Source organism: Pogona vitticeps, chromosome 3 (assembly GCF_051106095.1).
Source record: "Pogona vitticeps strain Pit_001003342236 chromosome 3, PviZW2.1, whole genome shotgun sequence".
In the NCBI taxonomy this organism is placed as follows: domain Eukaryota; kingdom Metazoa; phylum Chordata; class Lepidosauria; order Squamata; family Agamidae; genus Pogona; species Pogona vitticeps.
Genome location: NC_135785.1, coordinates 183,710,387 through 183,729,077, shown reverse-complemented (window position 1 = coordinate 183,729,077; position 18,691 = coordinate 183,710,387). Strand labels below are relative to the sequence as shown.

At 41.1% G+C, this 18,691-nt stretch overlaps 1 protein-coding gene and 1 long non-coding RNA gene across 5 annotated transcripts in view; one reads left to right on the top strand and one right to left on the bottom strand.

The window, feature by feature from the left end:
- The first annotated feature begins 358 nt into the window (after positions 1 to 358).
- Positions 359 to 18,691, top strand: part of GPM6B (glycoprotein M6B) — a 133,319-nt gene continuing 114,986 nt past the window's right edge. For 2 of the 4 annotated variants that reach the window (XM_020786774.3, XM_078390386.1), the window contains exon 1: positions 359 to 513. In XM_020786774.3, the coding sequence (XP_020642433.1) occupies positions 510 to 513 (4 nt within the window). In that variant the 5' untranslated portion in view covers positions 359 to 509. The remainder of the gene's footprint in view (positions 514 to 18,691) is intronic. The other 2 variants (XM_072994359.2, XM_078390384.1) reach the window with 1 other exon arrangement.
- On the bottom strand, positions 5,350 to 9,220 carry LOC140705726 (uncharacterized). The gene is made up of 2 exons (XR_012085209.2): positions 9,134 to 9,220; positions 5,350 to 5,444 (listed from the first exon to the last, which is right to left on the bottom strand). It is a non-coding gene; the product is annotated as an uncharacterized LOC140705726 (long non-coding RNA).

The window sequence follows — 18,691 nt, the reverse complement described above, 5'->3', positions numbered from 1 at the left end:
AATGGCACCGGGCGATCCTCTCCGCCGTCCAGGATAACGCGCGGCAAGAGCGCCGTCCAGAAGCCCGCGCCAGGCTGAGCGCCGGTGGGCGGGGACCCTGAGACACGCCGGGAGAAGGCCGTCCTCGCCCCCCCCCCCCGTCTTCTCTCTTGCGTCCCCTCACGGAAGGGCGCGGGCCGTCCCGCCAACACCTCTGGCGACCCGGCTGGGGGGGGGCCTTTCTCCTCCCCCCTGGAAGCCCCTGTAGCTCTGTGTGCGTTTGTGTGTGTGTGAGGGGTTTTTTTTCTGCGCAGGCCCCGCCCCTCTTTGCCGTAGGGCGAGCGGGAGGGAAGGAGGGAGGGACGCAGCCAAGCGGCGCTGGGAGCCAAGGCGGCCGGCTGGTTCGAGGGAGCGCGCCGGGAGGCAGCCGCGGGTCCTCGCTTGCTTGGTTGCTCAAGCCCCGGGACAGCCCACGCTCGAAAGGCAACGGGAAGCCGTCGAGTTGGGTCCCTGCACGCCGGCGAGAGGCCATGGGTAAGCCGGGCGCTGCGGCAGTTGCTCAGCCTTGCCGTGAAACTCCCCCCGTGCAACTCTCCGCCTCCCGTCCCCTCTTTTCCAGCCGGCTTGAGGGGGGGGGGGCTCTCCCCACCAGGGCCCAAAACGGGCGAGTTGGGACCCATCTTTCCGGGCTAGTTTTCTCCACCAGAAGGAGGGAGAGCCATTCTGCCCTCGCCTCCCCCCTTCTGCCTGGGGAAGAAGCCCCCTTTCTTTCCCCGTCGTTCCCAGCTGGGGGATGGGGGGGGCGGCGGCGCGCACTTCGCACATGTTCAGAAGTGCGCTGCTCTCAAGACTCCCGATCGTGCCCGATTGAGGACAGACAGGTCCCAACTTCTGTGAGGGGCTTTAAACTGGATGGGGGCAACTCGCCGGGGAGCCTGCTGCCTCAACGATGCAGGGGAGGATGGCTGAGGGAAGCCATCAGCAGGAGAAAGGAAGGGGGGGGCGGCAGGGCGGGAAGGGCGCGAAAGAAGAGCCCTGGGCTGCTGTCGAGAAGGAACACCTCTCCTAATTTTGCAGAAGAGCAAGCGAGCTCAGATTTCCGCCCCCTTTCCCGCAAGATTTCCTTGCAGTCGGCGGGATCTCGTCTCCTGCTTTCAAGCTTTTAGCCGGACACAAAGCAGTTTGAGGGAAAGGCACACAACTAGAGGCTGGAGCCATATGGTTTGTTTGGGGGTTAGCATTTGAGTCTGTCACAGGCCCCTTAGTGCCAGGTTTATAGTAACACACACACACACACCCCGCACAGTCTCTGCACCCGGACTCTGTGTGTGCACATGCCCGTCTGCCTCTTTTTTTAATCGGATCTAAACTGTCTGAATATCCTTCAGGTTGATTGGAACTGGGGGGGGAGGAGGATGCTTGGATGTCTGAAGAAGAAAGGCCTAAGTTAATTAGTTCACCTTGTTGGACCCCCCCCCCCCAGTAGGATATTAATAGCTTCTCAAAAAGATTTTTCTCCCTCAAACACAAATTAAGAATGTACACTTAGCCTTAAATCATCTGTCTGGGCTTGGGTATTCGCTCAGGCTTGTTTGACTTACAGCCTGCCTCATTAAGCACAGTCAACTGGTCTGCTGTGAAAGTCATGGACCTGCCGGGTGTCCTTGCCGGTGAGACTGCAGTTGGTTCTCTGTGCAGAGGGAAGAAGTGTCCCGCTTTTCCCTCTTCAGAAATGATCTTTAACCATAATTTTAAAAACTCTTGAGATAGTTAAATAACTGTGCACTGGATCTCAGCTTTTTCAGTTGAAAGGACAAAAAAAATTTTTTTTACCAAGATCTTCCAGCTGAAGATTGCTTTTTTTAAAAAAAAAAACCCACAGATTTGTTCAACATAAATATGAGGATTAGACATGGAACAGGCATTCTGTGACACACTTACACCCATAATACTTGTATAGTCAGCAGAAATGTCTAATGTAGTGACAAAAGGATTGCTTTGCTGTATGTGGCCATCAAATTAAAATAACTTACCTTCATAAAATGCCTTGTAATAACTTATTGAGTAAGGGAACATCTTTGGGGGGGGGGAATAAGGTATTAGTCAACCAGCATGGGGGGAAATTATGGATTAGACGTAACTCTGTGAAGAGTTAGTAGTAACAGGAAAAGTTATTTTACATTTTCCCTGGAGTTCAATTTACACTCCTTGCATTTATGGTGTATTAGTACTATGAAAGTTTCAGAGTTATTTTAGTTTTTAGGAGTGTCTTAATAGGAATTTCTGGAAGTGGTTTTCTTAAAGTCCATTGGTCTCTTTTTAAAAAATTCTTTCTTCTTTAAATAGAGGAGAAATCTCCTTAAATATGTGTGAGAAAATGTATAAACTGTGAAAGAGTTTGACATTTTTGATTGGATTTCTCAGGTATGATGACAGTCATAATTAAGAATAGACATGATTAACAGGATTTTTAAAAAATGACTGAGAGTTCTGTGATCTCTGTTTATTGGCTGTTTCCCTGATCATAATTACATAATTATTCTTTCTGGTAAGAATATTAGCATCTTCTTCCTCAACTATTTTGACTTTATTAATGTTAACATATGCAAGATGTTAAATCTCAAAATAATTGAGATTCAGCATACAGAGGGATCTTTTGCTAATTACTGTGTAATTTGCTTACAATAAGCCTTTTTTATTTACATGATTTAAATTATTTTCTAATTGAAAGGAGTTTAAGCATGAAAGACAGTGCTATAAAATGCTAGCACTATACAGCCCTCAAGAAGATGTTCAAACTCCTCAGTTTTATACTTCATCTTAGTCAAAGTACGAAGTCTCTGTACAAAACTGTTATTTATCCATTCATATTTTTTTCTCTTAGTATGCACATCCTGATGTTTGTGGTATACATCTGGTTTTAATTTGAATTTTGTAACTACATGGTCTTGGTTGGCCAAGGCCAAGAGGGAAACTGGATTAGTGGTTGCAGATGTATAATATTATACTAACTGAACCATAAACTGCTTTTTTGTTTCCTTAATTTCTTCTGCTTTGGGAATAAAAATTAAGCTTTTGAATTACAGCAGCGTCTGTACAGCCAAAAGAAAAGAGGAGAAAAATCTGTCTGTTCTAACTTTTACAAACAATAGGTGCAGTCTTCAGCCCAGTGAAGCCTTGTAACATTTCAGCGACATTACACCTGTTGGCCTTGATCTAACTTCAGTTGTTACAATGAGTCTGAAAAGAGGATGTTTATTGTTAGATTTATACAAAATATATATCCAGCCAGTTCAGAGGCCCTTGATTGACCATTGTTTGTACATGCATATGTGCTACTAAGTATAAATACTGGCTAGATATACAGGAACATATCTTCACGTATATCTCTCTTTTACAGGTTTTGCTTTTGTCTGTGAACACATACTGTTCATATTTTTCTTCAAGATCTTCTTAATAGCATTTTAAATGCTGTTTGTCATGGTAGAAGTGTGTTCATCAACTGCAGTTGTCAGCAGTGTTCAAGTAGTGTTTGCTTATTTGCAGCTGTTGAGAGACTACTTAAAACTTAACAACTAAACCTTAGAATATTGAATTATAGTAATAGAGCAGCCATTTCCTGTTAAACAGCTGCTATCTGTTCAGAAATGCTCTTTGTCTAAGATTGAAGTATTGGTAGACAAGCAATTACTGTACCAGGACAATCCTGGGCATCCTGACTTAGAGTAAGTTCCATGATGTTCAGTAAGGCTTCCTTCCAGCAAAGTGTGTATAGGATTGCAGGTCAAGAACACAGAATGGCTATTTTGTTCCCAGCCTCTGATATCTGCTTAATTGCTTCTACATAGAGGTTTGAAACCAATGAATTGCTGCTGAACTTGCTAGATCATTTGTTCTGCTAAGATGCATTAATTTTGAAAAGCATTACGACTTTAAATGTTTATTGCCCAGCTAAATTAAATCACAGGACTAGGGCTGTATTGAAGAATATTGATTAAATTGTAGGAAGAAGAAAAAAAGCCTGAAAGGATACAGTCAAGGCAAAGTGAAGGAGACACAGATGTGAAATGTCTTTGGTTCTCCTTCTGAAGCATAGATAGTAAGTTTGATATTTTCAGCTAATGCATTTAATGGAATTTGGTAAAATATTTGGAAATAATATAAAGACCATTGTTTTTAAATTTGTGCTTTGTTCACTTGTCCAGACTGATGTTGGGTTTAGATTTCTTGGGGATGTGCTTCTTTTGGATTCTCTGTTGCCATACAGAGTAGGAGGAAGAAGCTGCTACAGTTGTTGTTGCCACCTGTTGATCCAGAGACGGTTACTGTTGCATTGAGAATTCTAGGTCAGATAAACAGAACACTGGAAACTTGTTTGCATGCCTGCCCGCTGTGGGGCAAAACTGGTGTCCTTTTTGCGGTAGCAGACTCGAGATGCGGAGAAGCATTCAGGGATGCTGTTATTCTTGGAGGGGGGGGGGAGGTCTGATTTTTGCAAATAGGGCAACTAGTTACTTGAGAATGAAAAGCCACCGTAAAAATTCCCATTAAGGTGTAGGCTGATGGCATCCTTTTCTTTCTGGAAGTATGAGGGAGTTGATTTTTTTTTTAAAAAAAAAGCATGACCATTAATGTATTCCAGAGAGTTCTAAAGGATTTTCCAGCCTTTGTGATTCCCTTGCTAAACTGCTTGGTTAGTCACTGGGATTCCGATGTGACCCAGCAAGCAGGCATCGTTGCTTCATTTGCTCCTTCTCTCTAAGCAAAGTTCAAATGACTCCTCACTACATACCTGAACTGATGGCCATGAAGCAAAGTGGGAAGTATCCGGAATGTAGAAATGAAGACTTGAGCTGGTCTAGTCAAAGACTGATGAGAACACTTTAAACGGTTTAGGACCTCAATATTTGGCGGAACGCCTACTCCCACCAAGGTCTACCCGGATCACCTGTGCGAGTCAGGAGGTGAGGCTGAGGAGCCTGACGCTGAGAGAGGCCCGGAAGGAAAAGACACGAAATCGGGCCTTCTCGGCGGTGGCTCCTCGCCTCTGGAACAACCTCCCTCCGGAGATTCGCGCGGCCCCTGCGCTGGGTATCTTTAAAAGCCAATTAAAAACATGGATGTTTATTCAAGCCTTCAGTCAATACTTGATTCTTTCTTATTTTTTATTTATTTATTTTTTACTCTATTTTTCTGGTTTGTAAATTGTCATCCGAAGATTTATGTAATTTTGTGTTATTTTATTAGTTGTCTATGTTATATTGGAAGCCGCCTAGAGTGGTCGTATAGACCAGATGGGCGGGATACAAATAAAATCAAATCAAATCAATCAATCAATCAATCAATAATGAAGGCATTCTGTGGCAGGGATGGGAGCAACCGCAGGATCCATTTCCACCACCGTTGCATCTTGTCAGCATCGTCCACTCTAGTTTTTCCAAATGGTTAGTGTTTTCAGTATGGCTCTGAAAAACATATAGTGAAAGTCCTGGTTTTATGCTCCGCAAAGTTTGCAAGAAACCTTGAAAATAAAGAAGCTCACATCTGCCATGATTTCGATGCGTGCTTAATTGGATAGGTGTAGTTATTGGTGCTGAGACTGGACAGAGCACTCAGATGAATCTGGCTAGTCACCTCTATTCTTGAGATTCTTGACTCATAGGAATGGGGTGTCTGGCTCTTCCCAGCAAGCTGTAGTGAAAGATAGGGTCGAGAAGAAAGGGCCCCTGAAGATACAAGTACAATAACTATAAGCTGGTTCCTAACATTTCTGTCGTGGACAAAGTATTCAAACTGGTGATTGAATGAAACAGAGTTCTTAGCTGTATTTTAGCAGGCTTCAAGCCTGGGTTTGAAATGGAAGTTGTTTTGATTACCCTGTGGCACAATCTCTGCTGACTGACTGGCATGGAAGTGTCTGAGAGCATGAGTTTTTACAGGTTCTTAGTGGCTTTTGATACTGTTGAGTGTGAGAAGACTGTCTGAGTTGGGAGCTGGATGTACAACTTTGCTGTGACTTTGCTCTAATTGGAGAGTCAATTTCAGATGTTGCTTGGGTTCTTTTGTTTTTGCCTATTACAGTTAGATAAAGAGGTTTCACAGGACTTAATTTTGTCCCTTATTCTATTCTATTTATGGAATCATTGGCCAAGGTTATTCAAGAGATGGAACCACTATCCACATCAATATGCAGATAACCTGTAGCTCTGTCTCACCATTTTGTCTCACCCCAATGAACAGTGAGCATTTTCAACCAGTGCTTGATGTGAAAATGGACTAGATGTGGTCCAGTAAAGATAAATATACAGTGGTGCCTCGACTTACGAACTTAATTGGTTCCGGAAGAGGGTCATAAGTCGAAGCACCATTTCCCATAGGAATGCATTGAAATGTGATTAATCCGTTCCGGCCAAAGGGGAAAAAAAACCTCAAAAAGCAAACAAACCCTGCAAGACCCATCGGAAATGCAATTGAGCTGTTCCAGCTGAAAGGAAAAAAAACTGAAAAGCAAACAAACCCTGCAAGACCCATTGGAAATGCAAAAGAAAAACCCCAAAAGCAAACAGAGACTGCAAGACCCATCAGAAATCCAAAAAAATCACGAAAAAACAGAGACTGCAAGACCTATCAGAAATGCAAAAAGAAAAACCCAAAAAGTAAACAGAGACTGCAAGACCCATTGAAAATGCCAAAAAAACCCACCAAAAAGCAAACAGAGACTACAGGATCCATCGGAAATGCAAAAACAAACAAACAAACAAACAAAACAAAAAAGCAAAGAAACCCTGCAAGAACCATCACAGCATAGAAACATAACCCCACCACCCAACCCAAACCCATGCTGTAAAACCCACCCAGAACAGTCAACTTTTAAAAAGTAGAAAGCAGCACCTTACCAGGCAGTCCAAAGTGTACACTCTCTAACCGCTGGGGCAAAAGAGCTACAAAGAAGCAGCCTCTTTACCACCAATGGTTAGCAATTTGAATTTCTCGCCTTTTTCCCTGCCTTTTTTCTGGCTGTTACTTAAAGCTCTGGCCACAAGTTGAAGCAAAGTATGGTTTTGGGTGCCTTCTATACCTGGCTTTTTCATGGGAGTCATGAGGCCCCTCTGTGGTTTTGGAGAACCTTTTAGTCGCTTAGGCCTTTTTGCAGATGCCCCTTTGAGGACAGAAAAAAAAATATGGCCATATTGGTGAAGTCAACCCCAAATAATCTTACCTGGTGTCTACATGGTATTCATTCATTCATTCATTCATTCATTCATTCATTCATTCATTCATTCATTCATTCATTCATTCATTCATTCATTCATTTATACCCTGCCCATCTAGACAAATAGTCTACTCTGGGCGGCATAACATAGTTCAAAAACAATAAACCCAATAACCATTTGGTTTGGTCAAAACCAAATGGTTATTGGTTTTGGTCAAAACTATTTGAGTTTCAGCATTACTTTTGTAGTTGTCTAGGTGTTTTGATCTTAAGATCTTTTAGTGATTTTAACCGTGCTGCATTAACATTTACTTCGTAGTGATTTTATTTAGTCTGATGAACATCATCATTGCTTTTTGTTTTTTAAAGTTGTGATTGTTAGAAGTCATATTTACAACCACCTGAAGAACATGTATTTTAAATAAATTTGTTCATGGGCCATGTAGAGTGACATTTCATATGATTAGAAGCCATTTGAACGACTGAGAAAGGGGAAAAGCAATATAAGGCAATTGTTGGCTAAAGGAAAGAATTTTCACTGCTTCTGGTGCCCTTCAGTGCCTAGGTAAAGGTTCCCTTGACATTTAGTCCAGTCGTGTCCGACTATAGGGTGCGCTGCTCATCCCCATTTCCAAGCCGTAGAGCCAGCGTTTGTCCGAAGACAGTTTCCATGGTCACGTGGCTAGTGTGACTAGGGAATGCCATTTTACCTTCCCACTGAGGTGGTACCTATTTATCTACTCGCATTTACATGCTTTCGAACTGCTAGGTTGGCAGGAGCTGGGACAAGCGACGGGAGCTCACTCCGTCGTGTGGATTCGATCTTACGACTGCTGGTCTTCTGACGTTGCAGTACAGAGGCTTCTGCGGTTTAACCCGCAGCGCCACCACATCCCTCAATGGTGATCAGTGCCTAATCAATTAATATACATACTCAGTTGGTATGAGAGCAGTTATATAGGTTTTGGTTAGTGAAGGTTAGAGGAATGTAGGGAGGAGAATCAGAGAAAAAACTTCCTCTTTGTCAAAGGATTTGTCTTGACTGGCAAAATGGATGACAATGCTTAATAGTAACCTTGAAGATGCTATAGCTAGGAAACTTTGTTAAGTTAATAAACATATGTATACAGTGGCTGAAATCCTGCTGGAATAATTTACAACATGGCATAATTTATGTCAATGGGATTTGGCCAGTAAATGTTAGACTGTGATCTGAATGCTACTAACCCAGAATATAAAAAGCTCAGAACTCTTTCCTCTGATCTTCAGGAGTTGTTTTGTTGCTGTTGTTTAAAAATATATTGAATCGGAGTTCAGTCTATTAGAAATATCTGTGGGGTGAACAGTAGAAATCTAGTACAATACATTAACCAGAATCCTGTCCATGTTGCATAAGGTTTGCCTAATTTGCTAGAGCTAATTGTACTTAATTAATGAGGTGCCAGGGTACATCTCAGTTTCAGAATTGGGCATGTGATTAATTCACAATAGAGGCGTACCCTGGTATCTCATCAATTAGCCATGGCAAGTTTTATAAACTTTATGTGAACACTAACAGGATTCCGACCAATAGAAGTAAAACATCCTTTAAAAACAAGTCTTAAAAACAGTAGTATGTATATACATTGAATTACATATCAAGAAAAGCTTGCTTGAAAAGGAACATTGTAACTCAGTAATAGAAACTCAATGAAGATTATATTTCCTTAATGCTAACTGGCAGAGAGTTCCATCAACTTAGTGTGGCCATACTTAAATGTTGTGTTGTCACCGAAACTTGGGTGACTCTGTTCTTTTTATCCCGTGAGTTATTAGATCAAGATCACAATGGATTCCAGGGGACCAGTACTGGATTATGTTCCTTTATTGATCCATCACTCAATATTTTCAGAATCAAGAGAGCTCTCTCATTCACGCACCCATAAGCTCATTCATACTCACCTAAAGGGTACTCTTCTCAGAGCTGATCATGTTTTGCAAGAGTCGTGGGCATCCCAGCCTTTTGCAGCTACCAGAAGCAGCTTCCTGGATGCTTATATAGATATTCAGGGACAGTGCTGTTCACTGGGCAGTCTAGGGCTAGACATTCTTGCGGTTTTAACAACTCATTTCAGCACCACTCAGTTCCTGTTATCTATTACAAGCAGTTCCTTTATCTTGTCAGAGGCAAGTGGTGTAACTCAGTTCAAAAGTTCACTTTAGTCAGTCCCATAATCCTCTTCTCCAGACTCCATTTTGTGTACCCTTTTTGGTGTCTTCACCTCTGTTAGGCCAATCACACATTTTCATCACAGTGTCTTTAGAAGATACAAGGTGAACGGCGTGTTGTATTGTTCCGTACTGAAGAAACTGGTTAGGCAGGTGTCAGGCTCAGTGGACCTTCAAGTAGACTGATCCAGGTTGTTCAGAGCAAACTGTGTTCTGAGTGTAAAACTTTGCAGATATATAGTTTGTAAGGCCCTCATGATAGAGGTCTGACATCTTCATGCACTCCATACCTGGGTTTTCTTATGGAAAGTTTTGGAAATTTTAAATCCTAGGCTATTTTGTTATTGACAAATAGCCTTCTGCTTGCTTTTTACTAAGGCACATAGAAATGTTGAATGACATTTGTTAGTTGGCAGATCAGCGTTGCTTGGTTGAAGTAGCAAACAAGATATGCCACTGTTCCCAACTAAGATAAGGGTAGCCTCGGCATCAAGGACAGGTAGCCACCCTTTCTTTGTTTCTTGTTTTTTTTTTTTCACTAGGGTTCTCAGAACTGCCCTGGAAGCCATGTGGCCAGTTTGCAGCCAGTCTAAACTCAGATCTTATTCACTGTCGAGTTCCTACATGATTCTAAGGTGCTGAGTGAACAGGTTGAGGAAGAACAGCTGTTTATACTTCTGACATTGGGTACCCTTTTTCAGAAGGAAAGAACAGAGACTCTTCCCATGCTTTGGACTCTTTTTTTTCCTCATTTCTGCTTCAGCATTAGCTACTGAAAGAGAACTGAGGCCTGATAGCAGAAATGTTGATGAAAGCACTGCCAGTGCCTTCCTCCTTGCCTCTCTTTTTCACTTCTACTTCCTGGAGATGTTCTTGCTTCCTCCTTTGCCACCTACCAGAGGCTATATAACTAGCAATCTTTTCCACAGCTTGGAAAAGTTACTTCTTGGACTGCAGCTACCAGAATTCTCCAGGCACCATGGCCACACCCAGTGTCTGCTTTTGTCTCTAATGTTTTCGAAGACTTCACAGGGAATCAACTGGGTATGAAGAGAATCCCCCCTTGCTTAAGTGATGGGCTACTAGATCAGAAACTCACCAGGGATATGGAAGGGAAATGATCTTCCATCCTGCATTTGTCTTCCAAGCTAGGCCTCTGTGCACCTAGTATGTGGGAAAGAGACACACATTTATGGGGTGATACTTTCCCCCAGCAGTACAGTGCATTGGCAACTAGTGTCCACTGTTGGTTGGTTGGTAGAACGGAAGACACAGCATCTGATGGTAGGACAGAGCTAAGGATGAGAGGCAGAGCTGGACAAAAATTGGAATTCAGAGACAGGGAGCAGGACAACATTTATGTGAATCAAGTGTTCACAAAAATACAGAGATATGCTTACTCAGTCTCTCTCTCTCTCTCTCTCTCTCTCTCTCACACACACACACACACACACACACACACACACACACACACACACACACACAATATGGTCTGGAATTTTGGCAGGAAGAGGAGAAGTCTACTCTCATAAGCAGGCACAGAACTGGGAGAGAGTAGCTGGCATCCAAAGTGGGATAGAGTGTCTGAATGGACTGACCTTTGCTGTTGCAGTGTTGTGCTAGGAAAAAAAGTCACCAGATCCATTTTAGTTTGTGGTGTTCATATGAAAAGAGGTGGATGTTCTCCACTAAGGAGAGAAAACAGTTCTTCCTACTCCAGTCCTAAAAAGACTAGAAGACAGGATTCTAATGACTAAATGTACAGACCAGGAGATAGGACAATGAAGGAAGCTGCATATTGTGCTCCTCAGCCTTTGAGTTGTGTGTGGCCCCAGAGTGATTCCATGTCGCCTTTCTCTCACCTACTGTGTGGATCAATGACTCAAGATGGAGAAAAGATTCAGTAAAGCAGGCACGGTTATAGGAAGATCTTGTGCCAAGGGAAAATAGATCTAGCTGCCTGTTCACGTGTTCCTAATTTTTCCTTTTCCCACCTCCGTTTTCAGACTAAACCTTGTTACATGCATGAGAAACAACCTTGTAGCCAGATTCCTTGGCATAAGAGCCTCAAAGTTGAATGGGTCCTAAACCAGCAGAACACAGAGGTTTTCATGAAAGAGGAGGAAATGAGCAGGCCAGTTTTCTCCACTTTCAAAAGACATGGCTAGAGAATACTAGAGGAAAGCTGATTATACAAACATTAGCTCTCTGCATTACCATCTCCTCTTCTGAGAAGATTAATGCCCTCTTTAAAAGAGGGGAGGGGGAGAGAGAAGACGGGCGGACACATTTTTAGGCAACCGTATGAAAAGTTAGCTTCACAAATGAGCTATGATTTATTAATTTGCTTGTCTGCTAAAAATCTTTCTTTAAAATCCCTCATCCCACCCTTTCGCTGAAAAGATCCCAGCATGATGCTTAAAAGCATGGCTGTCACACAAACATACTGATATAATGAAACAATAGTGCTGATAGTGAAACTGTAGATGAGAAATTGCGTTAGCTACTGAGTGCACAGATGTTTGCAAAGATCCTTCTAACTGTCTGAAGCAAGGGCTTCTATGTACAGTCTGAACTGGGGAAAGAAGGACAAAAGTGTCCGTGTTTAAACGGTGCTTTCTTCTCCTAACAGCTGGAGGCCAATCGCGAAAGAAAAGCAGTCCTCTTTCTTCCTATTCAACTGTACATTTTGTCCAAGCAGGATTAAAAAGCCTTTGTGAGACACAGTGATGGTCAAATCTGATTAGTATTGGTCATTATAGTTGGCTACATTTCAATTGTGGGATTCTGTTGGTCTCTGCTTCTCCTAAATCTTCCTTTTTCATACTTTTCATTCGTTACTTTTCTAATCAGTATGAAGATACTAATTTTTATCTTTCTTTACCAAAGCTCCGATCTTGAAGTTTTATTTCCTTTTTCGTTCCCATTACTCCAGATAACATCTAAATAAGTACAGTGCTTTAAGGCAATATAGGGAAATAAGTATATTGAAAAGTCTTTTTAAATGTTAGTCACATGCTCGGATTTGCTCAGGATACTATGTTTATAGTTGTTGTTGTTTTTAACCTGTCTATGTGTGGGTGGTAATGCACTTGATAAACTGCTCTTGCCAATGAATCATTTAAGATATGTTTTAGAGTTAAAGACGAAAATCTCCTGGTGTCAAGAATTTACTACTATGAAGAATTTTTTAAACTTTAAGTTCTGTTCTATGTGGAAGCAGAATTCTACCCTTCAAGTTGTTTAATGAAGATATCTTATTCCCTTCAGCACTTAAGAATGATTTACCGCTGCCTTGCTTAGTTTCAACACCTTTATGGGTCATGTCAGTAATATTTATTTGAAGTACTTAATTCTGTAGTTATGTCACAGTGTTAAACTGAGCCTGAATTCCATCATATTCTGTTTGCATGTGATTTCAAAGTTCTGATATCCAGGAAACAAGGTTACATGGACATCTATCCTATACAACCCCTAGAATTATGGACTACAGCTTTAACTTGGATCACAGTTGTGATGGGTTATCTGAGGAATTCCCCTACCTAAGACTGGAGCTAGTTCTACCACAGAGGGGAATGTAGATCCAGAACAGAAGCAAACGATAGTTACTGTATATTGGCAGAAAGGGAGAAAAATGGTGGGTGGGGGTACAATTCACTTTTGAAGACAGTAAGAATGTGATTAATTTCACATGGATCACAGTGTTGGTGGTCAGGTTGGCTGCAGAACAGATCTTCCATTTTAGGCATTCATTTAAATATTTGTCCTTGAGCAAGATTCAGTGGAATGGATGTCAAGAGTTTTTCTAAGCATAAACAGGTGAAAAACTATAAACATGTCCAAATATATCATAGGCTTAAATAACTCTTTATATTCTTTAAACAGACTTGAGTCACTCTGCAAGTCCACAGACAAGAAAAAACAAAATGCAGGCAGATAGAAAGAAAGAAAGTGCTGGGTTCATAACTTTGATGAGATTAAAGTCTTCCTCTTTAATTGAGGTGCTTGTTTCCTAAGCATATCATTTCAAGAGGCAGTTTAGATATAAACCGGTGACCTGATTGAAATGTCAGGCGTCTTTGATTTCTGAAGGATTCATGTTTCATGGAACTTGAAATTTTGGGCAGGAGTTCTTAAGAAGGGGAGTTTCTTGTAAATGGTTATCTGAATAAATTTACAGATATGGGAGGTGCATTTAACCCATTGGAAATATGTTGTTTTGAATGCTCAATGACTGGTGCCTTGAATGTGCTCAGTAGCACACCCATTTTTGCCTTTGACTAAAATGTGCTTCAGCAATTACACTTATGTTGATAATTGTAATAGAGGCTCTGCTGATAGCAACAGCTTGACATCTGTTAGTCCAGAGCAAGTACTAGTTCCTTAAACTGGTAATCTGCTCTTCATCACTCCATCACACTGAAAATGTAGACCAAGACATTTTTGCTCTTAGTGCAGAAATATATCTGTGGTACCTGGGACTGAGTTGTTAATCTATGATGGATCTGATAGGAGTGATAGAGGTCATGACACAATAAACTATTTTTATCCATCCTTATTTGCCACTGAGGGTTTGTTTATGTGTGGTATTTTCCAAACTCCGTTTTTCAGGAGTGGGCGTGACATCATACACTTATTTGTATAGTTCTTTGTGATTGTATATGACTCTCCTGTCACACATTGCAAAATCATAATTATAGGCAGGTTCCCACGATACATGTTATGGTGTGCTTTTTTCCTGTGCCAATGTCAGGAAAATATCATGCAAATAGCAATTCTGGTTTTCTTACTTGCTTCTGGAGCTCAGAACATGAAAATGGCTTGTGAGGTAGCAAACATTTGAATATATATGATTATTTAACTATATACTTTCAAATGTTTGATTTCAGTAAGCATTGCTGTGCAAAAAGATATTAATGAAAGAAGTGACCCCATTTTCTTGTCCAGATTTTGAAATTGTTCAATACTTCCATTACCAGAAAAAGTGATGATATGATCCCCTTTTCCCATTTAGACCATTACTACCAATAAATCTCATTACCTTCTTACCATTTCAGGTGAAAAGTGTAACTTCTAGTTTAAGATAAAATGACTTGCTGTATTGTGTTCTTAAAATGAAGAAGTGATGGCAGAGAAGGATCCTCTGCTTGTTGTCTGCCAAGCTAGTGCTTTTCCTAGCTGAAGATGTATTTGCAAGTTGAATGGGACAAGTGACTGAAGGTCAGGTTGCACCTTCTAGCTTTCTGTCTCCCAGTTGACCAACTAAAAAACAAAGGCAAATTAATTTGCTAAATGTGGAAGCTCCTACTAAACTAAGAGAAACTTTTAACTCTTAAGGAGCCATTGTTGCTGGATAGAGAATCAATGTCTCGTCTGGCAAAGCCTTAGGAGGAAAGGGCTGTAGAAAAAGTGTGGTGTCAGGAAGGAGAAGGGTTATTATACCACTTGCTTTCCCACTGCAAATATTTCCACTGTTTCCATTTTGCCTGTTGGAGATAAGCCTGAGGCAGTGAACTCAGCGTATGCCTTGTTGTTCCAACACTTGTCTACCATGAGATTTGGATTTGGTGAGGAGATCAGTCATTGGAAACATATCCAAATATGGACATCCCACAGTATTATGCTGAGTTCTGTGACATAGATACCTGCAGGGCATTACTGAAGGAGTGCACAACCTAAACAAGCAAAATAGTTTTTCAAAAAAATATTTGGCTGCCTCTTTCTAAAGTGATCTGTGTGTGCTTAAATAAGTAACTTTATTTTCTCTTCCAAGTACATGTAGCTTGCATATCAGGGCACAGTAGCAAAATGCAATGGGAACAGTGACCCAACGAGCACTACTAACCGTCCAATTTTAAACTGTAGCAGTTTCTTACATTATAGAAAGTTTGTCAGTTTGCTGCTCTTGTGTGAATTAGGTTCTAGCTCTGTGTTATACAGGATCATAAGTCAAAGTCGATGTCTAATATCTTACGGGAGGAAAAACAAATTATGAGACTCTGGATATAAAGGCACAAGGTTTGCATACTTCTGCTAAGTAATCTGTGAACCTGTTCATGAATTTTAGACCAAGACAGTAATCATTCTTTGGTCTTCAGAAAGTTATTCATGGTTGTGAGAAGGAGCCAAAGAGAAAGTCCAACTTTAGTCCTATTGTAGAGCTATTGAGTAGAGCTATTGAAATTAACAGTAACTTTTAGTGTCACATATTTCAGTGGATCTGCTCTTGGTAGGAGTAAGGTTGGCTTGAACTCATAACATGATCCCTACCCTACACAGTTACTAGCTCTGCTAGAGGGAGACATGACAATGGGGCCACACAAGGTAAAGGAAAGATGAGATAAATATCTGAAACTTACTCCATCTTTTGGCATTTCCTCCATCCTTTGAGGGCTTAGTTGCCCTGCCAGCCTAACCTTGGACATAGAGGTGTCAGCTAAATCCATTCCTTAAGCGACACACTCTGGCCGCAATAGTCAACCCACTGACAACATCCTGTTTAGACAACTGTAATGTACTTTTTGTGAGCTGCCCTCAAAGATGATATAGTTACTGCAGCAAATGCAATATTACTGCAGTTAATGCAACATGCAGCAGCCAGACTGGTAGCAGGAATGCATTCATGAATCATAAGACACCAGTTTGGAAGGAATTTAACTGGTTTCCCATGTTGAATCCCAGTGTAAGAACTGTATTGGGTGCCCTAAACAGTTGAGGACCCAGATATTTGAGGGAGTAACTCTCCCCATCTCTACCTGCCTAATCATTGTAATCTGTGGAGGGGCCCTTTCTCTGTGTCCAAACACTGAGAGTGGGATATTATATGGGAACATGGGAGGAAGACCTTCTTGGCTGTAGCCTTTTGTTATGGATCATTCTCCTCCTGGAAGCCCAAATAGTGCTAACATAGTTTTCATTTTATCATCAGATTAGACAGAGAGATTGTAGCTTGGTTTTCTATTTATTGTTGTCTGCAACAAGTGTGTTCACTGTTAAACTGTGTTAATTTTTTTTTCTAATTATTTTATAGTATTTACATTGTATTAGTTTAGTGTGGTTTTATTGATTGTACTTGGGCCTGAGACTTATTGACATCAGGCAGGTTAGAAATATTTTAATAAAGAAATAATATAAATTCAGTATTGCAATTGTATGCATACCTGTGGATCTATTATTTGTTTGTTTCTCGTATCTATATCTCTTTGTTCCAAAGAATGTAGACCAGCACGGCAGTTAACTTGCTTCATCTTTACAATACCTCTGTGAAGGAGGATGGCTTTAGTTGTACGTGTCTGGTTGTGGCAAACACCTCCCCTGCAAGCAGAATTTCAGGGGGAAAATACTGAGGATATGAAACTAATTTTTTTCCCATGCTGAATCCAAAACAAGACTTTGAATATTCATGACTGTCTAAATTGAAATGCTGCTCAACAGAACCAACTGCTGATAAAGCAGTATTCCGTTTGTAAATTATCTCTGTAAGACATGACAGGAGGAATCTGTGCTTTTAAACAGCATTGGGCAATCATAATATGCACAGCTGGCACATAATGTTAATCTTCACAGCATAGGCAGTAGTTCAAAATTCATGTAGATCCATTTATATGTACTTCTCTTAAAACAGTGTGCTAAAGCAGCTGTCCATTTCAAAGGCAGAGTTACAGTGTAAAGGATGCCAAATTTCTTCCTTCTGGATTGAAACACAGCTCATATCCCTTCTGTAAAACTTTGAGAGAAGCCAGTGATATCTCTGTCCTGAGTGATAGAAAGCGAGGCAAAATATGGCTGTTTCTCAGTACAGTCTAGACATATTTCCTGTTGCTTATAGACACTAACAGATTTTAGACTGGGAAAAAAAAAAGATTTTCTAAGGATAGCGATATTAAAACTGGATGCTGACATGTACAGTGTCTCACAATGGGCACATCCAGACAAGGAGACTTGGAGGAGTCTGGTCCATGCTGAAAAGGTTCTTATCTTCAGTGTGATCTATTTTATCTCTCATTTAGGTGATCCTTCCGTTCACACTGATCAATGGTTATTCTTTTGTGAGAAGCATCTCAACAGGTTTTTGGAATGTCCCCATTGCTTAGCTAGAATAGCACTGCATCAACAGGCAAATATATGTACAAAAATTTAAAATGATAGAATGTATGAACATAAGGGGATTCTCTGTCATCCCTTTAAATGCCACAGCCCCCAAATACATCACAGGATTGTCACCTCAGATAATATTGCCCACAGCTCTATTTTGATATAGATTAACTATCCACATGATTAAAAGCATTCCGAATTGCACCAACATGGCTTTGCTGCTATTTTTTTCTGTATGCATGTGGGTGGAGGGAGGAAGCAAGCAAACCAACCAACCAGCAAACCGACTGGGAATCAAAAAGATCCATGGCTGAGGGTTCTTCTTGTTCCTTTCTAGTGGGAGGTTGGACATCATCATGGCTATACTGACTTGCATTTGGCTGTTCTAGAGTCTAGAAAATTATGTTGTTTTGCATCCAAATGGTCTCCCAGATTATTTGCACATTTTAGTACTCCTTCATTCATCAGTGGCGCAGTCCAAGAATTCTTAGCAATTTGTGATAAATTCACATTTCAGATAATATTGGGTATCTTTTTTCCAGCAGAGACCATATATAGTGAACCTGGCTGGATAGCTCAGTGGTTTAGGTTTTTGGCTGCAGAACCAGAGGTCAAATCCCCACCCTGCATCTTAGAAGAGCCACCCTGTGTGGCCTTGGGCAGGCTTTAGAGTTCCAGAGCTGCCCCCAAAGAAGGGAATAGTAAACCACTTCTGAGTATTGTCTACCTGAAAAATGCTAAAACAGATCACCATAAGCTGGAATTGAGTTGGCAGCAGACAATTATTATTATCTTTTTTTCAGTAGCTTGTCTTAAAGGTCATTCCATGCTATACAACAGAAGGAAGTACTGTAAAGTACTCAAAGCACAGTTAATTTTTTATTGCATATTACATTGTTTGTCTTAAAAAAAAAACACTTTCCCCCAACAACTCTTTTGAAGTATCAAGTTGATTAGTTTGTTGCTCCATTGGACTTGGCTCACTGCTGTTTAATATGATAGATACAGTAATAAGAAACTACCAGTGATTTCTCTTCTACAACTCTTCATGTCTCAGGTGTTTCGCTGTACAGTGGTGCCCCACATAGCGACGTTAATCCGTTCCAGGATTAACATTGCTATCCGGAAACATCGCTGTAGGGAACAAAAAAGCCCATAAGAATGCATTAAACCCTGTTTAATGCGTTCTTATTGGGC